Below are 27,336 nucleotides of genomic sequence, written 5' to 3'. Positions count from 1 at the left end.
TCTTTTTGGGATGGCTCCGTCGATTTCTACACTTTCCTCGAGATCACCATTGTTTTGTAATTCTTCGCACTGCGGGGCTCCTTTTTCGTCATGAACTGAAACTCCATACCCATATAATGCTGATTGGTTCCAGCATTTTTTTTTACCCTTGGAAGAGGCTTTCATGGAGGAGCTCGAGGCCCAACAGAATCTTCAGAGAGAAGCACAATGTGAACTCGCAAACGTCGCACTTCACCTCCTTTGTTCAAAAGAGAATGCTGTCATAACTTCTTTAGTCTGCCAAGAACACATCCACACAAACACAACACAAAAATGCCTGTTCTGGGAAATGAGTCATAGCAGACGTACTCTTACTATTTGTAAGTGACACACTCATAGGGACATATTACAGCCGTGTCCATTCAGAATCGACACAACGTGATACCTCAACTCCACATGAAGCAGACGCAGAGGCAAAGGCAAAGGCTTCCAGATGCTCTCGGTAAAATCTATACCGTGTATCGTATCTTTTGTTGTGAATTTTTTAAAAATACAACTGAACTCTGAAGAAGTCAATTCTCTTGGCCTTGGTGATGGGATATTTGGCTCTATCATGAGATTCTCAATGTCTTGAGTTTTTACATTTTTAATGTATATAAAAAAACCTCAGGCATGTATTAAATAAAAACGTGTAACGTAGAATAATTACTGTGAAGAACCACGCCTATTTACTGATTGCTACCATACCACCTAGCCCTGCAAGAAGAAAGGTCCCACAGATGAATTACCAGAAACACCACTTCTTTGTACTGGTCCTGAAGTGCAACCAGCTACTCGCTTAAGGCTCAGTTATGGTTGAACGTCGACGCAACACAAGGGGGTTTACGGACCCATTACGTCCTTGTGGACCCTCCTTGCGTCCACCGAAAGGGCGTGAGGTGCCCCCCCAAAAACCTTGTAACCTTGCGTCGAGGAGACGCAGCAGCAAGGGCTGTGATTGGTCGGCTCACTAAAACCCGACGCTGAACCAAAACAGGTTCACGACTGCGTCGAAGCGATGTCTGGTCATTGCGTTGCGCCAACGTGGAACCATAACTAAGCATTAAGTCAGATGAATACTCAACAACAGAGTGAGGACAAGTGGATGAGTGAGGGGGAGGAGGCGGAGGAGGGAGGAGGAATTGCTCAGTACTATGGCGGTGGAATAAGCTACGACGGAGAGGACAGACGAACAGGCAAGTAGGAAGTTAAAACCACAGGCAACAACCGAAGCTGGGGACTTTGGGAGAACGTGAGAACAAACAAATAAGCATGTGTGAGAAAGAAGGAAGAACAGAACAGGAAGTGTTTCATCACATTTCATTTTTTTTGGGGGGGGGGGGGGGGGGGGTTGACGGTTGGGTGCATACCTGCCCTCCTTTGGGTTGGTACTTGATGTTCTCTGTAGAGCCGATCTTGGACTTGACGTTCTTGAAGTCGGGCAGCGGCTGGTTGAGGATGCGCAGCTGCTTGGGGGTGGTGGCCGGGGACTTGGGCGGCGTGCGCACCACAGCCACTGTCACCGCCCGGCGCTCCTGGGAGATGAGGCTCAGGGAGCGGGGCGTGGCCGGGTTGCGCGACGAGCCGGAGTGGCTGGGCGGGGTGCCGGGGGTGACGGCCGTGGAGCCCCCGGTGCGGGGGGTGGAGTGGCCGCTGCGGGCCGAGCGGGAACGCACCAGCGCTAGGCCTGATGGGAGAACGGCGGGCAGGAGTGAGTCGCTTAGCTAAAAGGGTTTGGGTCCACGGTGGACTTTAAAACAGCAACTTTCTGGGTGGCGTCCCGCCAAGGTTCGTTCAGGGAAGGGCGCCTAGAAAATCGATTATAATTTTTTTTATAGTATGTATTTCTGTATGTGTTCATTTTTTTACCTTGAATTATAGCTGGACTTGTTGTTGTAATGGCTTGATTAGATTGGACTGAGACTGAATCAACATTCCCTCTTAACTTTGGCTGGAGTGAAATGGCTTGACATGACATGACATTGCAGTTTTTTTGGGGCTGTGCGTGCACGTTGCATTACCGAAACGAGACCAACCCTTGTTGTTGTTTAACAAAATGATGCCATCATGTTCAAATTAAATGGTGAAGTACGTTCCCCCAATAACCGGTTGTATGTTGGGGTCCCTCCGTGCCATTAAAGTGGGAGACAAACACTAGAATTCAAACACTATGAGATTAAAATACCAAAAATGTTTTGGGCTGAAAGATCTAGGAAGTTGAGGGGGGGTTATGAGCATTATAATAAGCGATTTTGTATATGAAATATATAATTTTTGTATATGAAATATCCAAAATCCTAACCCTAACCCTAACTGTTGCATTATACTACAAGTGTCTGAGAAGTTAAACCCTCATCTAATTTTGAAATGGATTTGCAACATTCTTTCCCAGACCTCAATTACGACCAACACATTGCCCTCTAAGCCATTTCATATTATGATCTCGGGGTGCATTTAAAAAAAAAAAATGCAAACATCTATAAGATCTCGATAATAAATAAAGAAAACAAAAAAGTCAAGGTATATGGAAGGTTAAGCGATAATGAGCTATGGAGACTCTACCCGACATGCTAGAGGCGCGTCCAAGCCTGTGTTCGGCCTTCATCTCGGTACGGAACGCTACAAGAGGAAAACAAGAGGGGATTCAATACATTTGGTGAGAGAGGCCTCATGTATGAGGCGGGGGAGTGAGGAGGGTGAGGGAGGAGGAGGAGAGGAGGGTGGGGAAGAGGGTGGGGGGAGGAGTGGGGAGTCAGACAAGAGTAAAGTTAGTACTTTTTGGGAGTTTATCTTTAGTTGACAGTATCCACATGTTTACCGGTATATGTTGTGAAACAACTTATATCAGCAAAACAGGGCCAGTGTGAGGCGGCAAAGAGGAGGCCAGAGAGAGAGTGAGAGTGAGAGTGAGATAGAGTGAGAGAGAGAGTGTGAGAGAGTGAGATTGAGAGACGGACAGACAGAAGCAAAAGAAGGCTGACAGACAGACAGACAAAAATATGATATTGTAATGGTATTTCCCAATGACGTTTAACACTAGTCTGAAGCAAAGGTGGAGGAGGATAAGTGAGGGGGGAGCAGCTGGCTCACAGGTGGGTCTGCGTGGAGCAGTGGATCCCGAGCTGGTGATGGAGGTGGAGCTCTCCTCTTGGTCGTGGCCACCGTGGCGACCGTGGCGGGTCAAGATGGAGGCCGGCCGTGGCACGGAGGCGCGCTGCTCTGGGCTGCATGACCTTCCGTCCTGTCACAGAAACACGCAAACACACACACACGCACAAAGACACACAAATACTGTTAAAGCTGTACACTGACGTGTACAGTATGATGAAAGCATAGGTAGATCCTGAGGTAATGATTCAACAATTTTAAGTATTAATTACTAAAGTATTAGTTTTAACAATTTTAAGTCCTCCTTAAAAATAACTAAATAATCACCATGTTTTATTTCGGGCTACATTCCGCTACTTCCCTGATAAGGCTTACCTTTTTGCCTAAGGCTCTGTGGGACAAAGGGAACAGAGGCTCAGCTGACGATGGGCGGAGCCTAGCTAAGTCCTGTGCCAACGGTGATTTGCAGGAGGAGGCGGAGCTTGGCCGAGCTGCCAGGTGGGGAAGGCTTTTAACCACCCGTGATTTGAGTGCAGGGATCTTTGTAGGTTGCAAGTGTTTAGTATGGCACTGATGTGGCTGGATGATGAACATGAAGACGATGAGGATGATGATGAATATGATGACCACGATGGTGGTCATTCAATTCCATGTGTGTAGGACACATTTCACCCAAAAGACAGAAATAACAGAAAGATGGACACAGCAATTAAAATAGAAAGAGAAACAACAATGGATATGAATAGAACCGTCATTTCCAAGATGTTGTAGGAAGATGGTGGGAGGGGGAGGGAATTTTGTTGGACAGGGAATCTTCAGGACTGAATTGATAACAGAAATGGAACGAACAGCTCCAATTCCAGAGCAGTAACTCAGTTAAGGTAATGGTAATTTTAGAGGGGAAAAAAGCCTTCATCATGTGGAAAGAGTACAAGTGCTGGAGAAATGCCTGAAGTTGGATTAACACCCATAGTACGTAAACTAACACAATCCATCAATGATTCCCGTGGAAAACCAGAACATTACTTTCTTTTCCACCGTCTTTCTATCATCCAATTGAGGGTTGGCTTCACCGTTTTTCTCACTAAGGCGGCCAGCCGTCCGAAAAGCTGTCGTCATGAAGCTTTTTGTACGTCTGGCCGGACACTTTGTTTTCTCCACCAATGGGCATGTTGCGGTGGGACTACTCACCACTCGGTCCAGGGACTGCCTTGCAACGCTGAAGGGGTGGCGGCCGTCTGTGGAAGTGGCTGAGCGACGACAAGAAGAGACAGAAAATGAAAGAGAATACAGAACAACAGAGATAGACGTTGGTAAGCCCTGCATCACAGCATGATAGCGAGATGGTCATTTCGTACACATTTGTTCACACGTAGACCACTGCACATATACCCACACATACACACTTTCAATTAAAAACTGCACTTTTACATGCATGCCTACTTCAAATATCCATATCTGGCATCGTTTTGTATCTAGTTGATATTTGGCATGTTTTGTGCACGGTAATGTGGTTGCACGACATTGGCTATAAAATGAGCACCGGCAGGAGGGGGTTTACCAAACACAGCACGTCATCGTCAATAACAACATATTCTATATTGCGCAACACGCCCCCCCTCCCCGGGTAAGTCTGAGCTTTTCATGTGTCACAGCAGAGGATCCATTGGAAATAACATGCTAACTGTTTCTTTGACTGAAGAACATCAGACCCATCAGGCCAAAGAATACAACTGCATACACCGGTTGCCTGGCAACTGATGTGATTAACCAGAATGTGTGTGCTGCAGATCTGACATAATAGATCATTTTATACCCACACCTGAACCAAGCACGGCAAGCTCTATAAAATGGACTGGGAGTATCAAGATGGAGTTATTATCAAGGATTCAATAACTGGCACTTTTCAGTGCCATTACTGACCCATCTTCACTCAGGTGGTCAGCTGATGCTTCAGTATCGATCAAATCATTTACTTGGCATTACCATTATTTCAGGGTCATTTTAATGTGTATGACCATTTAACATAGATTTTTCTAGATCAGATATGATCGATAGAGCACTGGGTATTCCACTTACTTGACAAAATATCAAAAAAATTAAATAAAGTCAAATGATGAAAGAATGGAAAGATCTTTTTTATTTGGCAGGAAATGCAAAATGAAACACAAAGTGTTACAACACAAAACGAAAAATGGCAAAAACAATAATAATACAAAAATCATAATAATAAAAGGATGTTGGGGTTGAAGCATGGGGTGAAGTGGTGGCTGGTAGTTTGACGTGCCACAGTCCCACCTGTAACCCTCCTCCTGGGACAGGAGTGGTGCTGGACGGGCCGCGTCTGCCGCGCAGAGGGCTTCATGGTGCTCCTCCTGGCAGGGGACCGGGTCTCTGCCTTCTTGATCACCGCTGTCATGAGAGGCAGAGGACGCCATTCACCCCATTGGAAAGACCGGGATTGTCCCATAATATCTCATCTATAAGTGCACTTGTCATCCTGAAATAATAAACAATTAAAGTGAATTCATTTGACTCAAGAGTCACTAAAAGGAGACCAACCTTTTTTCTTTTTAGCCTCCTCCCTGGGGATGCAGACCGGTTCCTTGCGCACAGGCTTGCGTTCTGGTGTGGACATGCGGCCCTTGGCCCTGCCCTCTTTAGCCATTGTCTTCACTGCCTTCTCTTGCTTGTTTTGCTGCTTCGCCTGCTTCAGGTCAGACGTCTTTGCAGCATCGTGTGCCAATGGAAGCTGTTCCATCTCTGTGGCCATGCTCCTATCATCGTCTGCAGTCCAAAATGTCAGAGATATATCAATAAAAATATGCAATTTCTGACAATAGGCAGTAAAACAGTGAAGCAAGGATGATAAGAATGAGGGAAGGTAGGAAGGGACAAACAAATAAACCGTGATAAGATTTATAAAGAAAAACCAATAACACAGCAGAAGTGACCAAAAGGCTAACCTTGGGTGTCGATCCAGGAGCTGTCCAGGATGGAGTCGTCGATGGTGGTTTCATCTCTGTCGTAGCTCTCCGTCCGTCCCTCTGTCTCTGTGGTCTTGGCCTCCTTATCTGGAGAGGAGGGTATCTCTTGGGCCTCAGGGACATCCAATATCTCCTCTAGACTGCCAGCCTCCATCTCAGCCTCTTCAGCCTCCTCCACACACTCCTCTTCCTCTTCGGCACCAGGGACATGGTGGACTGCAGTCTCCGGGGGAGCGGAGAAGCGAACGCTGTGTCCTGGCTCCTCTCCTTCTTCATCGATGGTCTGGACGACAGTGATGAAGTCATCCTCCACGGTTACCACCGACTCGATTGCCGCACGGGGCTCTGGGATCTCCTTGCAAGCCTGCGTGGAAGTCCCAGCTTTTTCCCCGGTCCCGTCCAACACCTCGATATCATCCTCATCCTCCTTCGCTTCCAAAGAATCCTTTGCAGTGATATTTGCATCTTTTTCACCTAGCTTCACTCCTAGACCAACAACAGTTTCGCTGGCCCCCAAAGCCACCCCAACACTTGTCGCAGGTTTAGGCTCAGGAATGTTCTGGTTATTTTCTTTCTCTTCCTTTTCCCTCTTTGCTTTCTCCTCAACTTCCTTCTTTTCTATCTCTTCCTTCTCCTTCCTTTCTCTCTCTTCCTTCTCCTTCTTTAATTTATCTGCCTTCTCCTTTTCTATCTCTTCCTTCTCCTTCTTTTCTTTTTCTTCCTTCTCCTTCTTTTCTATCTCTTCCTTCTCTTTCTTTTCTTTCTCTTCCTTCTCTTTCTTTTCTATCTCTTCCTTCTCCTTCTTTTCTTTCTCTGCCTTCTCCTTTTCTATCTCTTCCTTCTCCTTCTTTTCTTTCTCTGCCTTCTCCTTTTCTTTCTCTTCCCGCTCCTTCTTTTCTCTCTCTTCCTTTTCCTTCCTATCATTCTCTTCCTTTTCTATTTTCTCTCTTTGCTCTCTCTCTTGCTTTTCCTTCTCAAACTCCTTCGCTATGTTCTCTTTCTCTTCCCGTTCTCTGTCCCCTTTCTCCCTTTGGGCTTTCATTTCTTTCTCAATCTTTTCATCCTCTTCTTTCTTTCTCATCTCCCTCTCTTTTATTTCTTGCTCCTCCTTCAACTTCCTCTCTGCCTCAAGTTTAGATTTCTCTTCCATTACCACCCTCTCTCTCTGCTCTTCTTCTTTCTTCTGTTTCTCTTCATTCATTTTCCTCTCAACCTCATCCTTCTTTTTCTTTTCTGCTTCCTTCTGTTCCCTTAGATTTCTATCTGCCTCGTCCTTGCTTGTACCCAACACTGGTGAGACCACTCTTTTTGGAGAACCATAGGCTTCTACTTGTCGCTTGGCTGGGGAGAGCACCGGAGAGAGCAACTTGTCGTCATCAATAACGCTGTCCACAGACGAGGCTGGGGAGGTTTTGGCAGGCTTGGCGATGTGGTCTTTGGCCACTCCGGTCAGCTGGTACATCTCTTCAGCGTCCACCTCTTCGTAGGCCTCCTGGTGAACCAGCTTGACCTTTTCTCTCAGTTCCTGGAGCTCTCGCTCTTCCTCCATGCTGAGAGGACGGTCCTCCATCTCCAACTTCCGTATCTGCCTTTCATAGTCTGCAATCTCGGTGTCCGACACGGAACCGTCGCCGCTGTGCTGCCGTTCGGCCTCACTCCCACATCTCCCGCCTTCTTCCAGAGTGACCGTCACAGTTGGTGTTATGAATGCCTCGGTGGGTGGGCTTGGTTTTATGGTCTCAGGTTTAGTTTCAGAAATATCCAGCTTCACTTTATCTGCCTCAACCTTTTCTTCATCTGCATCCTTTTTGCCCGTCTGATTTTGGTCTAGTTTTATGTCACCATCCACAGCCTCTATGGACTGGTTCTTGTCGTCCATTGATGTGTCTCTAACTGCTTGTATTCTAGCCTGCTCAGCCATTTTTGCCTCAAGGACCGATGGGGTAAAGACTTGAGCGGATGAACCTATAGGGCTTAGGACATCAGCAGGGGATGGCATGGGCCCTGAATATTCACTAAACACACAATAGCCCATCTCTTCTATCTGGCTGTCGGATTTGCTGACTGAGTGACTTAATTGTCCTGCGACAAAACTAGCCATCGGGTCACCAGTGAACACTTCAGCGGGGGCCTCTGATTTTTTTGGCATGATTTCTGGGTCAGTGTTATCCGACGCCAGCCTAGAGCGTGTCCCAAGGTCTAGCATTTCAGGCAGGTCTGGTGCCATAACTGTACCATTTTTATAGGAATACTTGGAGTCCTCAGGGGATCCAGGAGACTCTGGCTGAGGGCTGGATATTGTAGCTTGCCCAGAACTCTGTGGAGGAGAGGAACAATCTGAAGTGACAGAGGCGGCAGTCTCCAGGATCAAGGGAGGAAAGGGTGATGGTTTCTCTACAGAGGGGGTAGTCACTGGGAGGTAGTCTGCCGTATCATCTAGACTTCCACTGGTATAGGACATTATATCCGTAGCTAGAGGAGAGAAGTTTCTAGGTTTGCATTGCCCACTGGAATCCATTGCACCAATTGTAATATTAAGGGAGTAACTCCTCTGATCTAAAGCTAATTTGCCAGGAGACAACTTGCAATCATTATTTTTGTCAGGAGCCAAGATACTCCTGGTGTCTTCTGTTGAGCCTTTATTGGTTCCTGGTAATTCCTGGATCTGAGCAAGGGTGCTGTAGCTGATTTCTTGGGTCAAAGAATCAGTTTCAGTGTTCTCCTCTCCAACTGTGCTCAGTTCATAGTAACCTTCTGCTCTACTACGTGGAGCTTCGTCAACATCCACAGTAGAGGTTTCAAAATACGTTGACATCCCAGATTTGTCACGCGTCTCCACAGCGGCATCTCCTCCATGGGCTTTGACCTCCAAAGGAGAGAATTCAGACGGTTCGATGATGGTGGTGAATTCAACCAACTCCACCGAAGGCTGCTTCTCAGATACGGTTATGGGTTCTCCATACGTAGGCTGCAGGGTCATTGATTGTGTCGGTTCTTTGGCTTGATCCGGCGTACTTGCAGGAACAAAGCAGGGCATGTCCATGGTGGGACTCTCTGGCACCATCCTTTCCCCAGCAAAGAACTCCTGCATCTGGGGCTCAGCGCTGTCTTCGGCACGCTTGTCAGAGCCGATGCTGCATGGGCTCATGGACTCGCTCTGCTCACTGTCTTGCTTTTCCGATTCCATCTTCAACGCTGAAAGTACAACTTTTCAGTAGGATCTTTTTTTTTTCTTACAGATTCACAAAATGACACAGCCATGCAGAACATAATGAAAGCAAAGCTCTCCTTAGAAACTTACAGAACACAGACACAGCCATCGCTGAGGGAGAACGGCGAGATCATGGACTCCACCAGATGGATGAGACAATGGCATGGAATGTGAAGGAACCGGGATGGATCGACTGTGACGCTGATTTATGAAAACCGAGCAGTGATAGATAGGTACTCAGCAAAATAGCATTTCTGTCATTCTCTCACACTAAGGCATGAAATTATTGAATTATTTCAAATGCATTACTTCAGTAAAAAGTAACAGTACATATCAAATAGATTTGGTGCTTCAATGACATCGATACACCAAGTGATAACAGTCAAACTACAAAAAATCTCTGTGTTGAATGACAGAAAGATGCCATCTACTTACTCATATGACATGGATATTATACATTTCAAAAGGCATTTTGTATTGAAGCAACACAACATTTGATATGAAACAGCCAAGGCGACGTCCGGCTAGAAAAAGGGGAAACTTGAACCAATAATATAATGTGGACATACATCATCGGTCTAAAATCACTGACATACCAGCAGTATGCAATGTGTAAACATGATGAAACACAGACCAAATCGCTGCGAGAAAAGCATTATGATGCAGCACAGCTTGACATCACCACAGAAATTTTGGCCCCAAGAAATGCAGCTAGAAACTGAAACCGCAACCGTGAATAATACATTTGAAAGAAAAGAAAAGCAAAGGGTGAAGAGAAATACGGCTTCTCTCACCAACAAGCCTTTGTTGCCTTGCAGCCTTAGCAGAGCGATGGAAACATTGCTTGCCATTCAACCTCTATTCTAATGCTTGTACGCAATGTTGTATTGGGCCTAAGTGAGTGTGAGCAGTTCCTGCCAACAGTACAGATACATGCAGGTACGGATCAGAGCACAGGACACACCTTTCTCAGGGCTCTCCTCACCCTCTGCTTCCTGCTCTTCCTCCTTCTCATCCTGCTCCTCCTGCTCCACCTCCTCCATCTCCTCCATCTCTCTGTCCACAGGGCTGTCTGAGACAGCAATAACTGCTGGGACCTGATCCTGGGCCGGAGCCTGGACCTCTCCTACGGCCTCTGCCTGCCCTAAGGCTTCAGCTGGGGGGCTGTCCAGTTCAGGCTCATCCCCGCTCCACTGCTGCTCCTCAATAGCTGCCTCAGATTCTGCTGCTTCTGTACTCTCCTCCTCCTCTTCTTCCTCCTCCACTTCCTCCTCGTAGTCGGCTGTAAGAGCCTCCATGGTTTCTTCTTCTTAAAAACACGGCGAAGAGGTTGACAGATCAATACTACGGGCAACACAGACTTTGGTTATATGGCAGCACGGTGGCCACTGGGAGCCCTGGGAGCTAGTGCTTTTCAACAGATCCAAGTACACCACAGATGTATGCAGTGTGGATGTGTTCCCTTTCCATCCTTAGACCTGGTATGCTGGTATGTAGGTCATGATATATTGAAATGATTGGAATCCTTTTACTACCTCTTAAAAGGGGATATTTAATATCAGTGATGAGCAAGGTGACACGTATTATTAAGTTATTCTTTGATAAATTAGACTCTAGTACTATCAAAACTATACTATCAAAAGACTAAAACAGTTCAATTATGCTTGAGCGTTCCTCATCATAAAGTCTTGCCGAAATGGAAGCAATGTCTTTTTCAATTTTGTCTTTACGTTTTTTTATTTATATATTCATATATATACAGTAAGTAAATTGTTGATCTTTTGTTGAAAATTTCACTTTGAGGTTTTCTGACATTAATATGAGTTCCCCTAGCCTGACTATGGTCCCCCAGTAGCTGTAAATGGCGTTATTGGTGTTAAACGAGCACTAGGTACCCTGCTCTGCCTTTGAAAAAAACAAAACTCAGACGCGCCGATTTGTAATTTTCCCCGCATGTCGTCATATGGGGAAATGTTACCTCGCCTTCTCTGCTTTGCCCGCCCAGAGAATTTGGCCCGCCAATGAATAAGCAATAAGCTACGACTGTTGTACACCGTCGTAGAACCCGACACAGTCGTTTGAGACTCATAATATCGTCTGGAGGAACACACAGCTTTTGGCCGTGATAATATGTATTATATGATATAGATATCTATGTATAATATATTATTTAGATATAGAGCTCCAGGACTGTAATGCAAGTGTTGTACACTTCTTTGTTATTTGGATAACCGTTCCGCTGTTGGTGTTATGGCGCAGAACACGTCGGGATCTCTGACGTCTCTGGTATTTCCACAACAAGACTCGTAGTGGGGGTTATCTCAGCCATGGTTGAGAATGAATTGGGGGGAAAAGGAACTTTGGTTTGACTCCCTGACGTACATGAACCGCAACAAGGAGGAGAAGGGATTGTTTGCCCGTGATTGTCTCCCGCCGGAGCCCCGCTGCCCGCCACCGCGAGGCATCACCGCCGCGAGCCCCGCTGCCCGCTTCCGAGGCGGTGGTGCCTCGTCAGCGGGCAGCGGGGCTCCGGCGGGCAACGATCCCTTTCTTCTCCTTGTCGTGGTTCAGTCTACTTCAGATTGATGTGGAAGTGGAAGAACAAGAGATGTCGGAGAACCCAACGCAGTCGTTTGAGATTCATAATATCGTCTGGAGGCGCACACAGCTTTTGGCCATGATAATATGTATTATATGATATAGATATCTATGTATAATATCATATTATTTCGATTTATAGCTCCAGGACTCCCGCCAGAGCACCCGGAGTGTTCTAGAATATTTACAGAACACGGCCAAAGGCTGTGTGCGTCGCCATTGCGATACATCCACTGTAAACTGAGCGCACGGTACCGTGGCCAAAAGCTGCTCAGGGACCCCTCCTTGACCCGCCTCTCTCCTCCTCATTTGCATTAAAGCTACAGAGACGGCGCGTTTGGGGAAAGCTCAATGTGCGACTGACTCATAGTGGCTGTAATTCTGTACCACGGCTGAATTTCGGGAACGTCTTCTTATTACGTCTACTTATATATTTGGATTCAGGCTCATCATTGGTAAAGATTGTAAACATCCGTCGATGTATTAATTATGGTATGCTTATACTGGAATTAGATAATTGAATTAACTGCACATTGACACTGTGTTGACAACGTGTTTGAGGCATAAATAAAGCATAAATTGGACCACCAGAAGCAAATAGCGACAGCTATAGCAAACATTGACAAAACGTCAAAATGTTTAGAACCAACACAAGCCTTGTGCTGTCGAAACCCGAGCCAAATTTTTTATATTTAGTCATTTAAATGTCACGCATAGTTCAGCTGACAGACTTGTGTGTGCTGTTGCTAAATTGTTATTCATGTAGAAACGTCAAACAATCGTATCATTGAACACGGTTTTGAAATATGCTCGAGCGTATGTCCTTGCATCGGTGCTATGCCAAGTCCTACACATTGGTCCGGTCTAGATCTATCAAATTAGTCTCCAATGGACCTTGATTCAAAGTACTGAGTGGGCGAGAATAAATATGCTTATTTATGATGCTGTTACTGACCGAGAAAACCACGTTTTTCTTTATCAAAAAGCTCCAGGCAATCGTCCCTAACCCATGGCCCATGGTTACGTCAGCCTGTAATTTGATTGCTGTTGCTTTGGAAGGTCACCTACAATGCCTTGGCTGAGTGCTGCGCTTCATCGAGGCGAGAGATGCATTTCTCCTCATTGTTAAACAATGGCTCTGTTAGAACCGAGAGATGCTGGTGCTAGCCTTGGTTGAGCGGCTTAACCCACAGTGAACTGACCAGCCCACCTACACAGTCGTTTCGGCACGGGATTGGATTTTCCCCATGATGTTATTATCCCAGATTATAGGTTAGTTTATTTTATAGAAATATTTTTTTTTAAATTGTATTTAGATTAATTTTGAACATTTAGATTTAAAGATTTCCGATATGAGCTCTAGTTTTGTAATAATATAAATTACATTGCAACCATGAGCAGCTCCTAAAGAACATATAACTCTTCTTCTGACATCCATTTTATTACATTCAATAAATTGAGGCCTTACTTAATAATAAGCATGCATATTATTTCTAAGCATTTGCATTTTGCACAGCTCAAAAAAATGTAGGTAGGAAAAACTCAAAGATTCAGCTGAGCATGGTATTGCATTCGGGGGCGAGAGAGGAAGAGCCATAGGGTGGATAAAGTGTGATGAAGAATCATCTTATCGTATTTTTCATACAGGCCTGAAAAAGTCCACAGACAACAAGGCCATGTAAAAGATGCTGCAGTAAAGTAGCAGGCAGGACGATCTGTCAGCTTAAAATGTATCCCTGCACCACAGGTGTGAGTGCACAGGCATGTGTCTGTAGGTTTGTGGGTGTGTGTGTATGTGCGTGAGTGTGAGTGTATGTGTGTGTGTGTGTGTGTGTGTGTGTGTGTGTGTGTGTGTGTGTGTGTGTGTGCCATTATGCCCATGTGTTTATTCATTTGAATGTGTGTTCTTGGTACAAGAATCATTAAAGACATATGGTGAAGAGTAATGACAGTAGGGTATTGTAAGGAATGGAACCAGTATCATACATTATGATGGGTGAACACAATGAGGAGATATGACGTGCACAGACGTGCATGTGCACGGAGGTCATCACCTCGGGGGTATGCATGAAAGCCATTTGGATCTCACGACCGACAACTTAATGGGCAGAAACAGAATTTTTGCCGTTCCCTCTGATTGTACGTGAAGGTAGATCCTTGTAAACAGCCACACAAAAACGGCTGGTTTTTGCTACTTTCAGAGTGACGGTGCAGATTGCTCGATTTACAAATGTGTTTTGAATGAGTGTCACCTACAAGGGCTGCAAATGGCTTTGTTTCAGGAAAACAAATCAGATGGAAACAAAATGATGACAATGTCCCTGCGAACCAAACATTAATCCACCCCGTCTTCTGAGAAAACAAGACAACACACGCAAATACGTAAAAAAAAAACGGATGGACAGACAGACAGACAGACAGACGAGGAGGGAGGGACGGAGGGAGGGAGGGGGGAAAGGGTGGAGGGAGGGGCTAATGTGGCCCAAATCACAGAATAAAAATGAAAGGGATTCAGGGTGTGGGTAGGGGGGGCTGAAGACCAGTCAAAGGAGAAAGAGAGAGAGAAATGAGAGAGAGAGAGAATAAGTGATAGGGATAGGCGTTTAGAGGGAGGGGAGGGGGTTGGGGGGGGGGGGGGGAGGACAGTCAGGACAGGACAGGACAGGATAGGGGGGAGGGGGGCGGCGTAGGTAGTATAGGAGGAACCATGCCGCGGGTTCACCTTCGATCTGTCTAAAGGGCACGGCCTGCACGGGGCGCACGCCGGAGCGTGTCCACTCTGGGCTGAACAAGGGGTGCTCATAGTACTCCTCGTCAGAGTGGTAGGGCTCGTCCTCGGGCACGGACACAGAGATGGAGGGGGCGAGGAACTTGCACCTCTCACGGGAGTTTTGGAAGCGCCTGAGGGGCCCCGCCTCCTCCTCATCCCCTACATCTACAAACGAGACAGACACAAGGAAGAAGAACTGCAGGGGGAAAAGAAAGACCGGAAACACACGCGACTCGGAGGGCGGAGGAGGAGAGACAGACGGAGAGAGAGAGAGGGGCGGAGAGAGAGAGAGAGAGAGAGAGAGAGAGAGAGAGAGAGAGAGAGAGAGGGAGAGAGAGAGAGACAGAGAGACAGACAGACAGACAGAGAGAGAGAGAGAGCGAGAGAGAGAGAGAGAGACGGAGAGAGAGAGAGAGAGAGACAGAGAGAGACAACAGTGAGTGAGACTAGAGAGAGAGAGAAGGCGAATTAAGAGGAAGAAGATGAAGGAGAGAGAGAGAGGCCAAGAAACAAAAGTAAGAGAGAGTAAGACATGAGTGTTTTGGAGAGAGAGGAGAAGGGAAATCAAAGAGACACAAGGTGAGAGTGAGGTATAAAAGACATTGACAAAGGAGACACACTGACAGGAGGTGGATGGAAGCTGGGGGTGAGCCATTGCAGCCGAGGCAGGACATACGTAAATATGGGAAGCCATATGTGAAGAAATTAAGGAAAAAACAATAATGAAACCATGTTAAAGAAGACAACCTGGAAAACAATATATGTCCAATATATTTTCAGTTTTTCCAACTAAGGCGGACCCCTTAGCCACAGATTAGACATCAACAGAAAACGTGGTTGGCCCTCTTGCCTCTTTCCAACACCTGTGCTCATCTCAGGAGCCACAAGGACCAAACGAAAGACAAGAAACGACAACGGATAAAATGAAAACAAACAAGACCAACACAGTTAGATGTTCAAAAAGAAAACAATAAAACACATAAAACATACATAAAAAAACAAAAAGGGTTTCACAGGGTTCTCATATCGTTGGAACAGAGGTAAGGGGTAAGGGGAACGGAGCGAACGGAAGAAGGAGATAAGGAGTGACAGTGTGTCCTCCAATGATATACAGTGCTTTAATGACAATGAGTGTGTGTGTGTGTGTGTGTGTGTGTGTGTGTGTGTGTGTGTGTGTGTGTGTGTGTCGATGTTGATTACTCGTGCATTCCAAAGTAAACCATGCGACCAGCACAAGGTCAGGAAGGAAGGCGTGGTGAATACCAGCAGCTGAATCTGAAAGGAGAATACTTCCTTTCTAATTGGATGATTAGCAGAAAAGCTTTTCCAAAAGAAAAGAGAAATTGAGACACGTTTGTGTTTTTGGCAGCAGTGTACAAGTACGAACACACAAATCCTTGTGTGTCCTCAATTTGAGTGTAAAAACATCCGAAACAGAATTGGCCCCAGAAGGACCCCATGATCCCAAAGAGCCTGTGATGCAGTCACAGGGAAAAGTAGCTAGAATATGCATGAAGAAAAGCCCTGGTGTACACGGGCTGATCCTCACACACACGCCCAGGCATACACACATACACACGCGCGGGCGCGCACACACAATCGACCGCATGCACCCACACACAAGCCTTACCTCGTTCCAGCGGGCCGAAGTGTCGCGCGGCAGGGGAAGGAGGAGGAGAGGGGGGCAAGTTGGTGGTGTCTTCAACTGCAGGGGAAAATACAGATGGAGGGAGGGAGGGATCACAGAAAGATAGGGAGGGAGAATATATACATATATTTCAAATGTCTGAACAAATCTATTTTACCTTGGCATATCAGCATTAACATTTGAATCAATATATAATTATATATAATGAGATAATAATAAAGGAAATCATCATAATTAATATCATTATTACTATTAATAATATTGTTTACTTTATTAATTTTACCTCCATATACCATGTACCTCAGTCTATTTTGTCTAACCTTTATATAGTGTAATTAATTTAATGCTTTACAAAGAGAGAGTGAGGAGGAAGTTTGAGAGAGAGAGAGAAAGAGAGAGAGAGACAGAGATTATTTTATTTATATATATATATATATATATATATATATATATATATATATATATACACATATATAATATTTTTATATTTATTAGGTTGAGTAGTGAGAAACACCACAGAAACTAGAATCATCCAATCATCCAACGGGATTATGGGTCAGAAACAATTACTTGCAGGTCCTGGTGAAAATGGTCTTTATACTTTGTTGTGTTGTGTGTGTGTCTGGTTACTCAAGTGGTCAACAAACCAGCTTGTATTTGTGTGTACGAGTATGTGTCTGTGGGTACGGCAGACATTGGGCTCTGCGTTGCTTAATCCTTTGAGCTGCTCTAACACATGCTGTGTGTGTGTGTGTGTGTGTGTGTGTGTGTGTGTGTGTGTGTGTGTGTGTGTGTGTGTGTGTGTGTGTGTGTGTGTGTGTGTGTGTGTGTGTGTGTGTGTGTGTGCTGACTAGCTCTGGTGCCTGCCAATGGGGGTTGTGATCCTTAAAGAAGCGTTAGTTTGGTTGCGAGCCACATCAGGTCACAGTAGGTACTGCTTTCCTCTTACATAATGTTGACAAATTTGACAACACTGAGAGATCAATAAGAGATGGATCTGTCTATCAGACAGTCCACCATAGCTCAGAGATACATATGGAGAGCAGAGCATGTGTTTAAACAAACGTAACAAAAAATCAATACTTCCAAATAAAGAAATTCCGAATTGGCTATCAAAAGAATGACCACATTAGGATGCAAAAATAAAAGTTTTTGAGGTCACAAACTAATTAGAACTTGGCAATATCATTTTTATACTGCAAAAGCTGCAGCTGCATCAGATCAATAGGGCAGCGTTCCAAAAGAGAGATTCAATTTGCAGACGCATTAGATTAGACATGACTCGCCAGCCACATCGTCATTATTGTTAGCCTGGGAAGCTTGCTTGGGGAATGAAAAGCAATGCAAAGCGTAAACAAATACAACCCAGAAAAATACCAATACGTTATCAACCTAATTAAAATGCATATTTGACCAGATTCCAGTTCATCTACTGGCTATTGGAGGAATGGCTGAGCTCTTTGAGTCTCCATGAAATACAAAAAGTGATGACTACAGAGTTGTATAATGAGCTTTCTCAAATGTGTTCCTTTCCACACATGAGTAATCCATCATTTATCATCATCATTATCATCGTTCTGCACGATATGCATGTGTATGAGTTTACACGTTGCATAAGAATTACTGCTTTTACATATGCAGATACAGAGTCTGCTGCATTGGATAGTCAGTATACTGTCAGGATTCAGGGTTTGTGTTTATTGTAGTCTTTGTACATGTCAACTTTGGTGTTGATTCATTCATAACACAATGCAATACATGTTTGTAGTCATATCTGTGTCTGGTTAAAGCCCACCTATCACCCCAAGCCAAGGGAGTCCTTGTGTAGGCGTTATTTTGCTAGTTTAGCTTATTGTGCATTGAAGAATGTGGGCATGATGTTATTCTCTGTGTCTCTGTATGTAATATAGAATGTATTATATGTATTTAAGCACCTCTTATCCTTAAAAAGAAGCCTGATTGTGTGTGTGTGTATGTCTATATGTGTTTGTTTGTGTGTGTGTACATGTCTATGTGTTTATATGTGTGTGCGTTTGTGTGTGTGTGTGTGTGTGTGTGTGTCTGTGTGTGTGTGTGTTTGTATCTGTGTGTCTGTGTGTAAGAGAGAATGTATGTGTATTTAAGCGCTCCACATCCTTAACAAGAAGCCCGAGTGTGTGTGCATGCTCGCCTGCTTGCGCGACAAACCCACCTGAAGGAAGCCTCTTGGCTGTGTCCGCTAGGCTCTCCTGCTCTCCTTTCAGAACCGCCACCGCCTCCGCAGTCACTTCCTGTACGATCCGTGCGGACACTTGCTCTGCATGAAGCAACAGACAAAACAACAACATCTCATTCCTCCTCCGGTCTGAGAATAGGACCAGGTCGACAATTTCCATGGGTTCATACTCGGGAGACGGCGATGGGCAAGAGGGCCTTTCAGTGTAGAAGGAGTTGTTATTGATCCCCCAGGGGGAGATTGTGCTCTTCATATGTGTTTTGAGTCATCAGGCTAGACTTTAAGCCTAGCAACTAAGATTGAGTGACTGAGACTGAGGCTCAGTGGAAGAACCAGAGACAGGCCAAGAGTATGCCACGGCCCTGCATTGGGGGAAAACAAAGCCTTGCTCACCATTGACTTGGTAAAAGCTGAACGATTAACTTTGGGGAACATCCCTAGAAGCTGTATGAGGGAGGTTCTCCGAACAACAGCGCCATTAGACGTGACGGGACAGGAAATAAACGATCGGATCTTGGCTTCACCTTGGTGCCGATAAGCTTATCCAACAATGTTGCTGGACTCTTGATGCCTACATTCACGTTTGCTCATCTAAGATGTTCTCCTATATCAGGGATGAGGCTATGGTGGTGTGCACCATGCTGTTGTTATTTTGGTGTTGACAATTTCCTCCAAAATAATGAAAGAACTTGCGCTGTGTAATTGAATGGCAAACATTGCAGCCGTATACAGTATTATACACAGATATTTTAAATGTTTCCACCATATAATTCATTGTTCTGTATCATAAAGGAAAAAACGTCTTGCAGAAAACTTTAGACCTTGAGCCATTCACTAAGCTCTCTCTGACCTTCAGTGAAAGATAATTGCTTGAAATATATTTTTCGTACTGCTGCTAATGCTAACATATGGGCTGAATTGTTGACCTCAATACAAAAGGACACAAATAGCTGATGAAACTTAGTACATCAAAACACAATCTTTTTCTAGGCCACTTGTACATTCTCTAAAAAGATACAACTTTGCAGAGCGTCACTGTAAAAAGGAAGTAACAATGGAACACTATTTTTTGGCCCTGCAGTTTTTTTGTGTGTGCTATTGTTATTCTTTCCAGACAACATCGCATTCACCGTCACAAGTAAAAAACACTGAAAAACAAATGCACAAATACACAGCCGCGTGTCCCAATTCACCGAGCAGAAGCACACATCCACAAACACACTCACACCATCCAACACCCACACTGAAAATCTCCTTACATGAATGATCGTCAGAGCCTCCTCGCCCCCTCATAGTGTCTATTTTTGCTGCAGAGATGAACTGAAGCATTCACCTTGTAGTTCTTCCAACAGGGAAACGACAAAAAAACAACAACAACAACAACAACCTAAAATACTGCCGTACTGACAAACAAGCCCTCACGCTGAGACCTCATCATTTCATACTCCCGACACCCTTGGGTCTGACATCCAGGTCTAAAATAGTTAAGCCTCTTTTTATCTCAGTATGACACGTATGTCTTTATGTCTCTAGCGCCGGACCTGTTGTGTTAACATGTGACAAGGAAGCCAATACTGTGGCAGATTACGATTTAAAACATGCAAGATATATTGATATATAATATGTATAATTTGGAAAATCTTTAAAGTGATACTACACATTGATGAGACAACTATCCCCCATTAATTTGAGTATAAATAAGCCTGTTTCAGGTATTCCACAGCAGCCATGTTAGAATAACATGACATCCTGGCATGATACGTCATCCACGCACATTTATCTTCCCCATCTGCACACACATATCTCAGGTACACCTATAACCACACAGGCATGGTCATGGCCTATACGCGAGCACAGCAATTGATCCTGATATGCACTTAAAAGATGAGAAAGCAGGTTTGCGCACACACGCGCACACACGCACACACACACACACACACACACACACACACACACACACACACACACACACACACACAGACAAATCTGCAAGGACCCCGGGTTCAGTGATTAGTCATGCCTTTTGTCTGTCTCGAGTGCACACGCCCAGACAGTCACGAATGAACAGGCAGATGCACACACACAAGCACACACACTCAGACGAAAATTTGTGTAACAGTGCAAACATCAAAATATGGTCTTTGTCTAGAATGATAGATTACATTGACTGACACATGGAAAGACCATCGCAGCCTTTCATTAACTTGACAAAGACAGACACTAATTAAGACCTCCTAACATATTCAAGGTCCTTATAAGGTACTGCTGGCAAAATATTTTTCCAGAGGAGTTACCAATGTGTCAAGAAAACACACATGAAGCATCAGTAAAAATTAGATTTTGGCGTTACCTGTATGAGGGGCCGGCTGCTGAAGCGCAGAGTGTGTGTGCTCCCTGAGCTCCCACTAAGACTGGAGCTCTGAGCTGAGCAGCACACACTCTGTCCCCCCACACACACACATGCACACACACAGAGACACACGCACACGCGCAGCAAGATAGCACTGGGGAAATGGGAGAAGAGAGGGAGAGAGAGAGAGAGAGAGAGAGAGAGAGAGAGAGCTAAAGAGAGAGAGAAAAAAAGAGAGAAAGAGACAGAGCGAAGGGGTGGGAAAGAGAGGGAGAGAGAGGCGTGCTGCTCGGTTTCGATACCAGACATCCCGCACCGAGAAAAAAATGTGTCAAATCGAGCAGTTGCCATAGCAACAAAGCACACGGCCAGGATGGCCGACTGCGATTCCCTCTTATAATTAGGATGCCAGCGACATCTCTTATTGGCATTCAAGCCTGTCCCCTCTCTCCTATTGTCCTTTTTATCCTCTTGTTCATTTCCCTCTGCAGTCTGTTTCAATGAGCATGTACGCTGGATCACCCAGCCCACGATGGGTGGCATCGTAGGGACCTCAGGGTGCAGGCTGCCCGCGGTGATCTGGCTCAGATCGCAGTCCCCTGGTTCAGCCCAGTCGCAGACACATGCTAATATTGTCCCCATTTCAAATGATACAAATTTTGAGTTATTATTAGCATCATAGATTTGACTGATCTTTTGACTTTGACTCCTGCTTATATAATCTGTTTCATACTACATTTACAAGTTATATCTTCGTATAAACAATGGAATCGTTTTATTGATACCTACTATATAACTAATGCAAATGTAAAAACATGAAAAAGGCCAAGCACTGTATCTGGTCTGACTGTTTGGTAAAGCCCCAGGACACATCCATCTGTCTGGGCTATCAACACCTCTAGACACTCCTGGGTTCCTGGACCGTCTCAACCAGGTACAGCTGGTGGCTGCTCTTTCTCCAACCCCCCCCCCCCCCCTTCTCTCTCTCTACTCCCAATCTCTCTCTCCTCCCCATCTCTCTCTCTCTCTCTCTCTCTCTCTCTCTCTCTCTCTCTCTCTCTCACACACACCAGGACATGCCTTCATGCCCTTTATGCATTCATTCATTTCAGGGGATTTGTCATGACAGCACATCCCCAGCTGCTCTCAGAGATGTAGGGGACCGCCAGATGACCCCCCCTCCCTTCCCTGCCGCACCGGGCCCTGGGCCGGGCCAGAGAGAGGCGTGTTGATGTATGCTGACAACAGCATGTTAACCAGAGAAAGAAAACCCACACATGTCAACACCCGCACACATCTGTGCCATACACTGACAAGACACTTTTGTTTAGAGTAACTGTATTTGTATTGTTAGTTGTGCTTATGCAATTCTATCTACTTTAATGTCTATGGCTTGAGCTGAGCAACTGTCACAAAGGACTTCCTGAGGGGTCAATGAAGTCCTCTGCATCTGCATGGTTGTGGCTTATCAGCTTTGAAGAAGCCCAAGGTTATCCCCTTTATCATTGACTAGCATTCAGAGTCTTCTGATGTCTGCTGGGTGCTGCAGGTACGATCCTTCTTCTCTTGTTCATCTCATTATGAGTTCAGTTGGTGTTGCTTCTAGAGTAGAAGAACAAGTAGGATAAGACAACTACATTTCAGTGGCTGTTGTTCTTGTTCAATGCTTCGTGCCGGGCTGCTTTCTTGTTGACGCCAGATGAAGCCTGTAGCTGCGTGGCCCTGCCGAAGCTTAAGCACCCCTTCCCATGCCTTTGATATGCCGATAACAGGCGAGGAAACACATGCTGCGGCTCCAGGCGCTAATTATGCAAACTGCTAGCTAAGAGGGAGCTAGCCCACTCAAAGCGCTGACACGCAAGACTACATCACAAGCAACGTGAGTGGCTTTCTAGAGGTTAACTCATCAGCTTTGCATTCATTTATGCGTGGGTTTGTGTTTTGTGTTTGTGTTGTGCACTTCAACATGGTGTAAGGATAATTAACAGGTGTTTCTATATTCAGTATTCCGGCACCTTTCAAGCTAGCGTACCCGGCTGTTATCAAGCAACAGCGTGGGTCAGGGCCAGATCTTACCTCAAAAGGTACAGTCTTTCTGAAATCAAGTTTAGTCTTCACCTATTTTATTAGAAGTTATTCAATAATATTTGAATGGTGTAAGTTCCCTTATAAGCCTATCATTTTATTTGGAAGAGAAGTAGATAATTAGCGCAGGTGTGATCATCAGTATGAGTGTGGTTAGTCAAATTTTGATGGATGGTGGATTTATGGGAGGGTTGGAATCGAGACTTATATCAGACTGCTGTCATAGATTCTCTGTGCCAATGAATGAAAAACAAATCTGATGTTGATGGAGTTTAGCTGATTATTAGCTGTTTATTCGAATTGAATCAATTAATGTAAAATGATTGAAGGAAATTAGAAAGAAAATGTTACTTTTATACTATAACATATGAACAATACTATAAAAGTCAATTCATAGCGTCTTTCAACATGGCCTAAATGTGTTAAGTGGGCTGTGGCCAACTGCCTAAATGGTAGCTGGTATGAATAATGGGAGGGAAGAGGCAGAGCATAGAAACATTTCTAAAAGTGTATCTCGGTCTCCTAGTGATGCTCAGACAGGACATCTTCCCCACAAGTGCAGCTGTGACGCAAAAAGGTAAGAGGCATTCGGAGAGCACGACGCAGAGAACAAAAGCCCCCCATCCCACCCAACCCCTCTGGTAAAAAAGGTTCTATGTGTGTGTGTGTGTGTGTGTGTGTGTGTGTGTGTGTGTGTGTGTGTGTGTGTGTGTGTGTGTGTGTGTGTGTGTGTGTGTGTGTGTGTGTGTGTGTGTGTGTGGGGGGGGGGGGGGGCTTGAGGGGGCGTATGGAGCACTTTAATCACAGTGCCATAATAACCCTGCGTGATGCTAGCCAGCTCTCTGCCAGCTAGCGCCTACGCAGCGCAGCGCAGTAGGAAGACGCTGCCGTCGTGCAGGCGTAGGAGGAGGACTGTATAAACACACACACACACACACACACACACACACACACACACACACACACCTCCACACACAGTAGCACCCACACGCAGCGTAAAAAACATATATGTGTCACACACATCACACACACGACATCATAGGCCGCGCAAACACTTGCGGGAACAACGGACGCACACAATCTAACGCACACAACACATGAGTCACGCCACTGAAACCTCAGTGTGGGTGGCAAATTAAAAAAATGAGAAAAAAAACATATTTGTCCTTTATTCTTTAAACTGTTACAAGTAATACTGGGATTTTCATTTCAGCGAGTGGATAATTATATTCTTTTTTATACATATTTATTTCTAGAAAGGTCGAACACAAAGGAGGGTTCAATGTCTGTCCTGTTCTGTGTCTCCCACACGTTACAGTACCCTCGTTTTTAAAAGTTCCCACTAAGGTGTACTTAATATGTTCATTTGCTTTCCCTCATCTCTTTGTTTGTGACATTATCGCAAACACAGTATCATATATTTCATCATGTTATAATAATCTTTACAGTTTTGATTAGGCCTAATTCTCTCAAAGATGAAAGCTTGACAAAAAATGTGCCCTTTTTAAGTAAACTTTAACTTTAGTAAAGATAAAGCATTGCCTAAAGATTATAAAGGCAGAGGTAGGCATCTTGCTAAAGGATGACTACAAGCAGGCTGCAGACATTGAGTCTCATACCCAGTAGGCCTACCGTTAGGACTAATATATATAAATATATACACATTTTTTTCTTTTTAAAAAAACTCCAATCACTATAATAGCTGGTCAATATAAACACTTTGGCAAGAAGAAGATAAGAGAATGAAGGGAATTGATTGCATGTTAAATCAATGCAAGCTCAGTTAGAAGTCATGCTAATAGAGTGGCGAAGTCACGCCCTTTCCGGTAGAGCCCATGGGACCTATGAGATTGAAAAATATGAATGGGTTTCAATGGAGAGAAAGTAATTATCTTCTTGTCCCAGTCTTTATATGCCCTGGGTTACAAATGTTGTTAGTGGATTTAAATGATAATTTTTCATGTCAAGAGTTTGACCGTATATTGTGCAATTGTTCAGTTAAAGGCTGTAGAGAAAACACAATGAGAAAGACTACATGTCTCGTATGTGACGTCACGCTCCCTGCGACTGGCGTGGACAAGACCGACAATCTCCCCATCGGCATAACTGAAACTCTCCACATGCCCCGACTTATAATGGTTTTCACCTCTTGCGATGCTTTTATCCTCCCCTTGGAAAAAAGCGGTCAAGTGGAGCAGAGAGATCGCCATGTCTGTACCGGAGTTCCAAGTGCGGGTGGTGACGTTTATCATTCTCGTCGAGAGCAGCGAAGAGCTGTAGTTCACAAAGCGGCCTCACACGAAACCTAAAATCAAACTTCTTCGCAAATTTTTTAGTTTTCTTTGCATGAAAAACTAACATTTACATCCACCAACAACATATGTGTAATCCAGGGCATATAAAGACTGGGACCAGAAGATAGTTACTTTCTCTCCATTGAAAGCCATTCATATTTTTTGATCTCATAGGTCCCATGGGCTCTACCGGAAAGGGCGTGACTTCGCCACTCTATAGTATTATCCATTTACCCTTACCTTATCAGTTCACCTAAACAAGAGTTCGACCTGAAACAAGGATGAAAACCATGGTGTATTCCAGTCTGTATTTTTCTCATTCTAGATCAAAAAGAATTGCCTCCATTTGCGGACACAAATGCAGGCATTCATGATGGAGAGAAATAGGCTGAAAGATCTGCAGGAAAGTCATTACCAGGAGGAAACTTACCAGAGAGATCGCTCTTAAAGGAGGAAAAGGTCAACGATGAAGCATATGTCTTTGTGTAGAGTCTGAACGTGTTACAATATGTTATTACAACACTAGCTCAGCAAACACGTTGTTCTTCTGTATTGGTTTTCGAGAATGGACAGGACTACAAGCGACCCAGAAGCTGCTCAGGAAGAGAAGGAAGCCCTGTCTAAGAGTTACTATCGACTATCGAGGAGAAATGGCAATGCTGAGGTAGGCCGGCCTGAAGGGGAATAGAGAGATTTAGCCTAAGAAAGAAGCTTTACACATGGAGGAAGAGCACTTCGGCTTGAAACGGAAGCAGTCGAGGAAGAAGGGTCCGTGCACCGAAAATGCATACGGAGGAATAGGAATTGGAAGAGGAGAGTATTGCCAATAAGAGAGGGTAGCACTGTCAGAAATAGCAATGTTGAGGCAACTAGCTGAAGGAGAAGAGAGGCTTGGAGGTAAAGAGAGACAGTCCTCAACAAAGGGAATAACATCAAGGTCCTGACGATGGAAAAATAACGTCAATCACACGGGAAGGTCCTAAAGCAACTCAGAGAAGAAGAAGAAAGCCGAGAAAAGTCAAATAACAGCTGACTTTGACCCAGTTTGGCCATGCCAGGATAGGAACTACATACTTTCAGGCAAAGTGCGAATACTCAACTATGCATACAAACTTTTTGTTAGACCTCATTGTGTTGGAAATCGAGCTGAAACAGGGGCTCCACTTTAAATACCTTTTTGCCAATTCACGTCAACTGTTAATCAGTTGTAAATTGGCAAATAACCAAGCATTGGTGTGTTTGGTGCGAATCCATTAATTACTTTTTGAACAGACGGACAAACTGACAGGGAACGGTGATTTCATAACTTCCTTGGCATGACTAATAATATTCATAATATTAGAAATGAATCAAGTACATATAAAATAATACAAACTTACCGGCGGTCACAGGATGGGCCCCGCTCATGTCCCCGTTGAAGCCATTCTCCCTTGCCGAAGAGAAGGGCCCGGTGGCCCCTGGCTGGCAGGCCCTGTAGGCTGAGGCGGAGGAGGAGGAGGAAGTTGTGGTGGTGGTGGAGGAGGAAGAGGAGAAGCCGTTGGCGCCGTGTGGGGCCGACGGATCTTGCCTTCCTGAAGGGTTCCACTGGGGGGCGCTGTCCTCGGACCGCTGACCGTCCGCCATTCTGGAACTAGCAGTGAGGGCCGAAGGGGAGAAGAGTCAGGCTTCTCTCCTCTCTGAGTGAGGAAGAGATGGAGAGAGAGACGGAGGGAGATGTCATGTATTGGAACGGTAGCCCCTTGAGATAAAGCGTCTGGCTGCAGACACAATCCACCCTCCACCAATTTTCACCATTGCTCCCTCTGTCCCTCACTCCAAACAATACCCTCCCAATGTTGGGTAACCCTACACAGCATAATACGGGGGAAGTAAAGATATGCATAGAGATGAGAAAATGTGGTTCTGTGGAATTAACATATATACTATAGATACACAATATTATCACACACATAGAGTGACTGCATCCACCATGGAGGCAGATTAAAGAGGCGTGTGAAGCAAGATAGCTCCACACATCCTTTCTTGTGTGTCATAATCCATGCTGCAGAATCC

The 27,336-nt window shown here is 45.0% G+C and overlaps 1 protein-coding gene across 1 annotated transcript in view; it reads right to left on the bottom strand.

Annotated features, from left to right (window-relative positions):
• map2 (microtubule-associated protein 2) overlaps positions 1-26,907 on the bottom strand; it is a gene marked incomplete at both ends in the record, with an annotated part of 34,090 nt that extends 7,183 nt beyond the window's left edge. Inside the window, 13 exons of the mRNA XM_079732795.1 lie at positions 1,389-1,705; positions 2,581-2,637; positions 3,109-3,259; positions 3,502-3,705; positions 4,318-4,376; positions 5,425-5,538; positions 5,674-5,913; positions 6,093-9,308; positions 10,289-10,633; positions 14,645-14,857; positions 16,323-16,397; positions 18,532-18,636; positions 26,664-26,907. Coding sequence (XP_079588921.1) covers positions 1,389-1,705; positions 2,581-2,637; positions 3,109-3,259; positions 3,502-3,705; positions 4,318-4,376; positions 5,425-5,538; positions 5,674-5,913; positions 6,093-9,308; positions 10,289-10,633; positions 14,645-14,857; positions 16,323-16,397; positions 18,532-18,636; positions 26,664-26,907 — 5,340 coding nt within the window. The remainder of the gene's footprint in view (positions 1-1,388; positions 1,706-2,580; positions 2,638-3,108; positions 3,260-3,501; positions 3,706-4,317; positions 4,377-5,424; positions 5,539-5,673; positions 5,914-6,092; positions 9,309-10,288; positions 10,634-14,644; positions 14,858-16,322; positions 16,398-18,531; positions 18,637-26,663) is intronic.
• Positions 26,908-27,336: the final 429 nt, after the last annotated feature.

This window comes from Pollachius pollachius (assembly GCF_949987615.1).
Source record: "Pollachius pollachius genome assembly, chromosome: 3".
NCBI lineage: Eukaryota > Metazoa > Chordata > Actinopteri > Gadiformes > Gadidae > Pollachius > Pollachius pollachius.
Note: the sequence above shows the minus strand (reverse complement) of the source record. Positions and strands in the feature narration are given on the sequence as shown.